Consider the following 11,104-nt stretch of genomic DNA (forward strand, 5'->3'; position numbering starts at 1 on the left):
AGAATAGAAGCTTTCGAAATGAGGTGCTACAGGAGAATGCACAAGATTAGATGGGTAGATCACATAACTAATGAGTAGGTATTGAACAGAATTGGGGAGAAGCGAAATTTATGGCACAACTTGACTAGAAGAAGGGATCGGTTAGTTGGACATATTCTGAGGCATCAAGGGATCACCAATTTAGTATTGGAGGGCAGCGTGGAGGGTAAAAATCGCAGAGGGAGACCGAGAGATGAATACACTAAACAGATTCAGAAGGATGTAGGTTTCAGTAGCTACTGGGAGATGAAGAACCTTGCACAGGATAGAGTAGCATGGAGAGCTGCATCAAACCAGTCTCTGGACCGAAGACCACAACAACAACAGTGAAAAAAATGGAAATAAAAGTTACTTTCTTTGTTCACTTACTTTATTTCAGCTGGTGCAAGAATTTAAGATATTCGACTACATTTTTGCATTTCTCCAAATGAAATAGTGTAAAAAAGGCTAAAAACAAGTTAATCATAAAATTTTTGGAATCTTTAATTATAACGGTAGCGCAACAGTATGTCAATGTACAGCGTATGAAATTCGTAACAGGTACTTCAGATGGGTAGTGAATGGAACTAAACTTAGATTGGTTTACAGCAACATTATTTGGTACTAGAATAGAGGTCAGTCTACAGGTTTCGACTAGGATTGCTACAGCTCGAAGAAAATTAAATAAAACACGCTCTGAGTGCTTTCATGTCAAGTTTGCTCGTCAGCAAACATTAATTTTATTTTTTAAACGTGAGACATTGTGTCGCCGTTCTGACTTGGCTCGAACGGCGGCAAGCCTGAGTAGAAGACGACTTCCCTGGAGGCGGGCACATAATTCACAATAAATACTGCAATAAATTAAGAAGAGCGAGGAGGTGCTCGCGCGGCCTAATCCTCGGCGTAGCCCCGGTAGGCGAGGCGCTGCGCGTCGTCCTCGGCGGGGGCGGCGCGGCCCCACGCCACCTGGTGGCCGGCGCCGGAGGGCTCCCAGGGCGCATGCGCGGACACCGTGGCGGCCGCGGGCCACGCCGCCGCGTCAGACGCGAGCTTCTTGCACAGCTGGAAGACGGCCAGCGCCACCGAAATGATGAACGAGAAGAAGGACAGCTGCAGCGCGTTCCACGCCTTGAGACCGAGCGCGCCCACCAGCAGCGGCACCAGCGTGATCGCCTTCAGTAGCACGAACACCAGGACCGGCACGATGATCTTCTTCAGCTTGCTCTTGCGCGCTGTAACGCATGGCAGCCGATTTAGTGATGTCAGAGACAAGCATAAGGATACTTTATGCGTGTGGTACCACACAGCTTGTATTTGAAAAGAAACTAAATGTCACACAGCCAAGAGCTGCTTGCAAAACAATCATCTACCGTCAGTTTCGATTTTCGTACCAACTTCAGGTACTATAGAGCTATTTACAACAGTTTACATGGCACTTTTATAAATCAGATTGGAATCCGTATGATCCCGTTGTGCACAGCGATCGCTGAACACAGACAATGGGGAGAATAACAACAATCGATGGCAAAATCCGTCTTTTTATTACAGGAACTCTAGATTTAGACTATTACACAGCCATATTAACATCTTACAACAGACGATATTAGTCCAAAATACCAGTAGTGGCCGCCCGGGTTGGCCGAGAGGCTCTAGGCGCTACAGTCTAGAACCGCGCGGCCGCTACGGTCGCAGGTTCGAATCCTGCCTCGGGCATGGATGTGTGTGATGTCCTTAGATTAGTTAGGTTTAAGTAGTTCTAAGTTCTAGGGAACTGATGACCTCAGATGTTAAGTGCCATAGTGCTCAGAGCCATTTATCAGTAGTAAACAATATTGGTTGCAACAGTTCGAAAAATGGTTCAAATGGCTCTGAGCACTATGGGACTCAACTGCTGAGGTCATTAGTCCCCTAGAACTTAGAACTAGTTAAACCTAACTAGCAACAGTTCGTCTTGGACTCCTGAAGTAACGTCAGTTAATACTGTTTACTACGTGAGACTTGGGACTAATGTCACCTGTTGTTATATACACTGAAGATATGTAATAGATGAAATCTAGATCTGTTGTAATAAATCGACGGGTTTCGCGATCGATTGCTGCTCACTTCCAGTGTCTATGTTCTAAACGTTGCACCAAATAAAATAAAAGCAATTCTGCGTCAACACTTACTCAACGTGCTGAGTGTCGCCACCAGAATAAGCGGAATATGATTATAACACCACACGAAAATTGGTTTGCTGTTGATAAAAGGTAGTTTTTACATTTTTGAAGCAACACTGAGAACTTTGCCTTAGAGGATGCTGTAAATAGTTTTGTGATACATGAAGTTGGCCCGACAATCGAAACCATTATTAAACAATTATTTTTTAAGTTTTTCCATTATTCGTGACCGTTCATTCGGTATAAATACAGAAAATAGCAAAAGGCCACTTCTTTAAAATAGCTGTTCATTCCATAAACAGGTTTCTCAAGATGAGCCTTAATAGGTTTGAAAAGCAGTTTGTGATAAACAATTGTTTCAAAAAAGTGACCGGTTACACTTTGCTGTATTAAAAAAAAATTTCATTACAAACTCTTGGTGCTTTGAAGCATGACTTAAAAAAAAATAAAATAAAATAAAAAATAAAATAAAAAAAAACCTCATGAAGGGGCTTTCTTCATGAGTAATTTGCTAGAACAGCACTAACATATTTACTGTTATAACATTTTAGCATCTTACTTCAAACTTTGAATTACTAAGCATTTAGTAAGAAATCAGTTTGATTGAAGACATGGTCACTGACAATCCATAGTAACTGACCTTATGTTTTCAGAATGAATCTCCACTCTGCAGCGGAGAATGCGCTGACTTGGAACCTTCCTGGCAGACTAAAATTGTTTTTATCTGCCAGAAGGTTTGAAATCACTACACACTACGTTACTGAGTGAACATTCTTTCTGGAAAATATTCTGTAGCAGTGGCTTAGCCCTGTCTCTGCAGTATCCTTTACTCCAGTAGGGCTAGTCCCGCAAGGTATGCAGGAGAACCCCTGTGAAATTTGGAAGGCAGGAAATGAGTTGTGCTTAATAACTCAGTCGGTGAGTACTTGCCCGCGAAAGGCAAACGTTCTAGGTTAGAGTCCCGGTCCAGCACAAAGTTTTAATTCTCAAGAAGTTTCAAAGAGCTTAAGCTTACGTTTATTACAGCTGGAAAGCATTATATCGTATGAGTTCGTGACTATAAGCTACAATTTAGCCAAAGATTAGTTATCATGTACACGTATCTCCCACACCTTAGGACTGTCTGTATTTCAGGGAATTCAAAACCACAACTGGCTAATACAATTTAATTAAGACCTAAAACAAGTTGGCATTCATGGAGAACCATTCAAGACAGAATGAAATCTAGTACCTCAAATAATTTCTGAAGGTATTAGTGTTGTGTGTAGCCTTGAACAGAAGTGACTAGTGTTCGTTGACAGTTCAGGCAGAAAGTTGCTAGACGCTCTTTAAATTACAGAAGACTGTTGAAGATTCGATGGTTAAATGGTATTACTAAAAAGGTAGGACTGAATCGAAAAAGGCAATAGGCAAAATCAAGACACAATTTGAGTAAAGAAAGGAATCGGTTGAAAGAAGACCAACTGAGCCATCAAGAATTCATTGGTTTGGTAACTGAGGGAATTGTGGACTGTAGAAATTGTACAGAAAAACCTAAGGTTGACTTTAGCAACCGGGTACAAATGAATGTAGGTGGCAATAGTTATGTACAGATGAAGAGGCCAGCCTAGGGTTCACCAGCATGAAGAGCTGCATGAAACCAGTCTCCCACCTAAAGACAGCAAAACACCAGTAATTCACAATACGAATTTGCTGAAAAATGTACTTGGGTCATTTCTGCATGGACAGAAGAACTTAAAAAGAAACACAGTGTGCTAAAGAAGGTATACTGCGAAAAAAAAAATTTTCAAACGTGTTTCTCATGTCGGCACAACAAAAACAAAAGACAGACATGAAAAATGCAATATGCACTTCATTTTCTTTCTCAGTCAAGAAATCATCTTCTCAGGTTCCTGTTTCTTTTCTCATTTCCTATTAAAGGCTTCCAGGGATTGAAGAGTGGACCGAGTACATAAAGTTCTGATAGAAGACCCATGTCTGGAAATATGCCAGTTGAATATAGAATAAGTTTCAAAACCGGATCACTTTCAAATCTCCCACTTCACGGTGGTCACGTAATGCATGTAAAGCTACACATGTATCTGGAAGGTTTGCGATCGCTTCATTCCTTAATCCTCGTATGCCACTTTCGTCGTACTACAACCACGCCTACGAGAGACTGGTACGTTCACATCTAGATGGGCTGACTGTGGTGCTTCACAGCCTCATACCAGGGTGTGTGGGCCGTGTGTATCAAAGCATACGTCGCCGATACACTGTGAAATGAACAGCAGGATCGGCACGTGGGACAACTGCAGCCTGAGCACAAAGATCACAGCTCATTCCCTCTTTTGAGTGCGGTGAGTGGGTGAGAGAGAATGCCAGCGTATTTAGCCCTTTTAAACATACTTGTTTCTTTTATTATTTGTAAGGGTGCTGATAATCGCGCCGTTGGTCGCCTGTGCACCCCAACAACAACAACATCTGTTGTGTGCGCGCCATGAAACTTACTTTACACTAAATCGGTACTTCCAGACATATATTCCTTACCAAAACTTTCTCTAAATTCACTCCACAACCCGTCTCATTTCTCGCGAAACTGCACCGCAACAAGTATAAAAAGCAGTAACTACGTAGGCTTTCCCGGCGTAATAAGTCTTGAAAGTCTTTTCGGGTTTGCTGCCGGATCCTAATCGGCCGTAGCAGAACACTGTCTGAATGAGAGACACAAAATGAAATTTGAGGAAACTGTTGTAATTGCCAACATTTCCGGTTTTTGGAATAGCGTGTATAAAGAGGCGATCGAAATTAGGTTGGCTGATAATTTAATCAACAGGGACAATGGGTTTCCTCTTAGTAAAACGTGGAATCCTGTATTATCTCGCATTAAAACAGAACGTTCTTCGGTGCGGCCTTGATTGCGATATATCGTTGCCAGCAGTGTTTCACTAAGGGCGGCGCCACCTCCCTGTTTTGGAAGTCAGAAACCGTGATGGGCGGCTCATGCGCCGTGTACTGAACGGTGGCCTATATAGGACGTCGAATTGCAATCTTGCGTCAGTTCTCAGCGGGACTCATCAGCAGAAGCAGCATTCCCTGAAGATGGCGAACAGTTGGATCGCCGAAATATCGAGTCAAGTTGATTTTAGGATCCGGCAGCAAACCCGAAAAGACTTTCAAGTATAAAAAGCAGATTGGGTATTATGTCAGGATCATGAAAAACGGACCATCAGCTCGAATTGGGGAAGGGTGGAGGAGGACATCGTTATTTTCTATTCAGAGGAAACACGCAAACATTTGAATCTACAGGCTTTTACCACGGACAGATTAATTCTGGATGACCTGCCGTATGTGAGTACAGTGATGAATTTTTAGACGCGGTTTGTAATTCATCACAAGTTATCAGCGCTGTGCATTCTCCACTGACGGCCGAAAGGAGTGCAGCCTGGGTGCTCACCTTCCTCGACTGAGCGCCCCTCGAGGGCGCGGTTGTCGAATTGCAGAGTGGCCGACACCTCTCCGGCCGTGTCGAGCGCTCGCGGGGAGACGACGAGCGTGGTTTCTCCAGGCAACTGTACGCGCAGGTCGTGCCCAGTGACCAGCTCCATGGCGGCGTCCACCCAGCTGCTGGAGCCGCGGGCGGAACCTGCCTCCTGCGGCGCTGGCTCCGCGTCGTTCTTCACCACCGTCACGCCGTCCGACACCTGCAGCCACAGTATGCTCTCACGTCTGTCCCAATAAACACAGTCAAATACTTTCTACTTTCGGCTAAACGCGGATTTCAATGAACCCTGGATTCTGTTTCGGAAAGTTTACCTGATAATCCACAACGATCAGTTTATCTTACTAAAACATTGAAACATTTTAAGCTAACACTTGGAACTCCGACCCGCTAAACATCCATAAGAAAGCCAACAACGTAATAAAACTACTAAAATCGCTACCCAGCAGGACGTGGGGATTAAACACATCGACCCTCATCCATGCATAGCAAACCCTCGTCCACCTCTTCCTCCTCTTCCTTATCTGTGCCAAATTAACATGAGCGTCCGCTGCTCCGTTCATTGTTACCTCTAAATTTTGGAAGTATATACACTGAATCTCACATTCTGTATCCCTCTCCCACTTCTATTCTGTACCAGCACGTAACGTTCCCTCACCTCCACAAACTCCCGTAGCACCTTCACCTCTCCTACATGTCACGTAAACTTAATAGTCAACTCCTCATAACATCCCAATCGTTGAGAACCCTGGTCTGCTCCTTCACCCCACTTTCCCTTCATATCCGAGTATTCTACATACTTTCCACATCCTGAAAACGACCCACAGTTACCGAAATCCTCCATCATATCACACTGATAATAAACATAATGTACCGGGTGATCAAAAAGTCGGCATAAATTTGAAAACTGAATAAATCACGGAATAACATGGGGTTTTATTAGAACCAAAAAAATACAAAAGTTCAAAAAATGTCGGACAGATGGCGCTTCATCTCATTAGAATAGCAATAATTAGCATAACAAAATATGACAAAGCAAAGATGATGTTCTTTACAGGAAATGCTCAATATGTCAACGATCATTCCTCAACAATAGCTGTAGTCGAGGAATAATGTTGTGAACAGCTCTGTAAAGCATATCCGGAGTTATGGTGGGGCATTGGCGTCGGATATTATCTTTCAGCATCCCTAGAGATGTCGGTCGATCACGATACACTTCCGACTTCAGCCAATAATCGCACGGACTGAGGTCTGGGGACCTGGGAGGCCAAGCATGACGAAAGTGGCGGCTGAGCACACGATCATCACCAAACGACGCTCGCAAGAGATCTTTCATGCGTCTAGCAATATGGGGTGGTTCTAACAAAACCCCTTGTAATTCGAAGCATGTGTGTCAATTTTTCCTCTCTATCTACATTATTCCGTGGTTTATTAAGTTTTCAAATTTATACTGACTTTTTGATCACCCGGTACATGTATTACTCTCTTCGAGTCATAAAAATCGTCACCCAGTTTTCCTTCTTAATATTTTTATATTAAAATTGTAAATTTTACAACTCACAGGGCGGAAAGTGGCAGGTTGGCTGCTGGGGGTGTGTATATAACTATGAAATAGAGAAATAACTCTAAGAGACCGTTCATGTCGGACATGCAGTCTTTTTCTTGTGTTGTTGAACACGAGGAAAATAAAATATCTTCATGAGGGAGATTAAAAGTCAGAGTGAAATGGTACCAGTGGCAAGATTCATTGTAGTCACTGCAGTCCTCTGTCGAAAGAATTACAGGGCCTGTGTAACGAACGCACATTATACCAATTTAGACTAAATGAAAGAACAAAAGAATTAAGTATATTACTCATCTGGGGGGCCATGTAATACACGCAGTGATGAAATCTCCCTACTTTAAAAGCTAACATGACAGAAGCAAGGAGGACATAAAGTAGCCTAACATAAAAAGGAATGCAATCCTTGCCAAAAGATACCGACTGGTATCAAACGTAGCATTTAATATCCGAAACGATGCCTCCATGGGAACGTTACACGGGAATGCAGCAACCGAAGAAAAGAGACTCGAACGATTCACATACTGAGCCAGAGAAGGATGCTAAGTATTAAGTGGATTCGTACTAAATGAGGTTCTTCGCAGATGCGCTAGGAGTTAAATTTGTGGGAGAAACTAGAATAAGGTACAGAATAACAGGAGACGTGTCACGATATCAGGGAGTGACTTACACTGAACCACTGGCGGCCACAGAGGATTAAAATTGTAGGAGAAAAACGGATATTTGCATATATCCCATTAAAACCTGAGACTAGTGCTACTCTGATATGAAGTGATTTGGACAAAACACGAAAACGTGGTGGTCTACATGTAATCCGTCGGGAGATTGACGATCCGAAAACAAGAGAGGGTGTGAGAGAGGAGAGAGTGAGAGAGTGGTAGAAGGAAGATGGACAAACTCCCACATCTCACTGCTTACCACGTTTTAATGTCATACTGAATAACTTCAGGGAAATACAACTACAGCCGTTCTGTGCTATTCTGTTGCGTTGGAAACGGTTTGAAATAGAGTCACTCTCAGTGCTCCCGACTTCGCTTCAGTCTGAAATCTAATTAAGTAATTTCGCGGTCAGGCTCTGCCAACCACGTGCAGATGATCTGCCGCTGTGTCATATTCGACCAACGATTTCATTTGATGTGGTATGGAGAGGCCTGTGGTCGCCACACATCTCGCACAGCCGTTATTAGCTTTTCGCCCGCAAGTCTGTAAACTACCCCTTCCACTCGAATGGCCTCACTAGGCTGTGTGAATTCATTCCAGTCCTTCCATCCAGTACAAATCTCCGGCAACACTTAGATTCACACGCGGTCCTTCCGAATATCTGACACACTACCTAATGAGTCGGACTATTCGAATTTATTGTTATAAAATTATGCATGCCACGCTTATGAGCATGGACTTTACGGCACACGTCTTCCGTCATGTATCGTAAGATGTTCTAGCATTTCGACTACGTTATACAACGCCACTCTGACGACAAGTTCTAACAGTAACCGATGCTTCGAAACATTTTATACCGGTATTCGGTGACAAACACGCAGATAACTTATACTGTGCTAGTTTCAACATTTAGCTTTCTTCTACCAACCCGTTTAACTTTCTGTAAACAGTTATTATAACTATGACCTACATACGCTAGTCATTAAAACCTTCATTAAGACTCATTTTCCTCTGCATTTGCCATTTATACTGAGATAATTAAGTATGTTCCGTCATCTTTCCTAAGTTTGGTGTGCGTATGTCTCTAGTGGACGACTACGATATAGCAAACGCCGAGTGGAGCCGTCGTTTCTATGTTGTTACAGAAGTCGAACAGTGACGTCACATAGCCTACTGATCTCAATTTGTGCAAAGGAGGTCACAGAACTTGATTTCGCTATCAGACCTGTTCATGAAGTGCCGAGTGGTTCAGAATGTATCTTAAGACATTTGTGCATTTATCTATGGTTTCGAACTAAACAACATCACTTCTTCTTTACTTGTACACCAAATACTAATAATATTTGTTTCCTTTCTCGTAAATTCGAACAGATTACCTCGATGTAGAAGTCTGCCGCATTATCCTATGTTAGATACGGCGAGTTCAGAGGCGGATACATTTCGTATGTACCTCCATTTAAGAAACAATACTATGCTAAATATCTTCCGAATGGGAATACTTCAGGTTGGGTGGGATGCTTTCCCAGTTTAATTTATTTCTGTACTAGTCACCCAATCTCCTTCGTAAGAAACTGCAGTACGCCGTTACACAGTGATATGTTTACAACAAAGATGAATGACATACACCCTTCCCTCTAACACGGCAATTCAGGAAGTAACCATTTTTTTATGTAAGAATTTCTGGAGGTTTCATAATTCTGTTTCTCCACAACGCTAACAGAAAACGTATGTGTCAGAAATGAAAAAATTAGAAAGTAGAAGTAAACAGAACAGAAGGTATAGAGGAAGAGTTTACTATGTTATCCCCATTCAGAAGGATTGGAATTCAGTAATGATCAAAGATGTTCCGGGAGTTGAGCCCAGTGGAAAAATCGAAATTGATGGGATAGAATACGTGCGACGTACTTTAAGGAAATTAAAGAAAGTAGATACCAATAGCTCATTTTATTTAATAATTTTATTTTGCTGCCACCATTAGAGGTGAGGGGTCCACATCTTTCGAGAAGCAGTCTACGACATACAATTGGATACAGTGGTCCCTATAACGGCACAGACGTTTAGACGACTTATCTAGCTAATTTGGTACCAATGACGCACCGAAGCTGGTAGCTAAATTTGTTAAATAAAGTTACGGCATGGTAAGTGTTTTCTTCAAGTCTTAGACCAACTACAGTCTCATTCCAACGACATAAGATGGAATTATAGATAGATCAAGGAAGTTTGAGGCTGCATGAATCTCGAAGAGGGGGACTCGATAGACCGTTAATTTATTAACGGTCCGCAACTCGTGGTCTCGCGGTAGCGTTCCCGCTTCCCGAGCACGGGGTCCCGGGTTCGATTCCCGGCGGGGTCAGGGATTTTCTCTGCTTCGTGATGACTGGGTGTTGTGTGTTATCCTTAGGTTAGTTAGGTTTAAGTAGTTCTAAGTTCTAGGGGACTGATGACCATAGCTGTTAAGTCCCATAGTGCTCAGAGCCATTTGAACAATTTTTTGAACTTACTAACGTAATTTCTTGTTACTCGTTGCAAATAGGCGGAACCAGTCCCCAGTACCTCCCACGACTGACCTTGAAAGATTCCTTCCTGAAGAGCTGCTCAATGACGGTGAGGACCTTGTACTTGACACAGGAGAGGGAGTCTTTCTTGGCGTCGCACTCCGTGCTGAGCATGGAGAGCGTGTCGTCCATGGCAGCGACGCCCTTGAAGTCCCTCCTGGGTGTCGCCACGGCTGCTGCCACGAGGACGGACAGGATCACCAGCCAGGTCACCGAGCTCGCTGAGGCCGCCATTGTCGCTTGTGCTGCGTCGCCGGACTGCCGGACACTGTGCGGTGAGCTGGGTGCGCCGCGTCTTATACCGGGACCCCTTCCACTGCCGCGCGGGCCTACTTGTCGCGCGCAGCCAGAATTGGCAATGGCCGCCCCTTCAGTAAGAGTGAGGGGCGCCGCGAGAGGCGCAGCAATGCACGCCGTACCACAGGTGAAACTGCTGGCGCGCTTGCACGTCGGAATCCATCACCTTGCGCTACGAACGGGTGTTAATTGTTACCTAGAATGTGTTAGTGAATTTGATTGATTTCGCCGGCCAGAGTGCCGAGTGGTTCTAGGCGCTACAGTCTGGAACCACGCGACCGCTACGGTCGCAGGTTCGGGTCCTGCCTCGGGCATGGATGTGTGTGATGACCTTAGGTTACTTAGGTTTAAGTAGTTCTAAGTTCTAGGGGAC

At 43.8% G+C, this 11,104-nt stretch overlaps 1 protein-coding gene across 1 annotated transcript; it reads right to left on the bottom strand.

Annotated features, from left to right (window-relative positions):
- Positions 1-539: 539 nt before the first annotated feature.
- Positions 540-10,691, bottom strand: LOC124607161. The gene is made up of 3 exons (XM_047139373.1): positions 10,447-10,691; positions 5,614-5,860; positions 540-1,250 (listed from the first exon to the last, which is right to left on the bottom strand). The coding sequence occupies exons 1-3, from the start codon at positions 10,666-10,668 to the stop codon at positions 910-912; spliced, it is 810 nt and encodes a 269-aa protein (XP_046995329.1). The 5' UTR covers positions 10,669-10,691; the 3' UTR covers positions 540-909.
- Between the last annotated feature and the right edge of the window lie 413 nt (positions 10,692-11,104).

This window comes from Schistocerca americana, chromosome 3 (genome assembly GCF_021461395.2).
Source record: "Schistocerca americana isolate TAMUIC-IGC-003095 chromosome 3, iqSchAmer2.1, whole genome shotgun sequence".
NCBI lineage: Eukaryota > Metazoa > Arthropoda > Insecta > Orthoptera > Acrididae > Schistocerca > Schistocerca americana.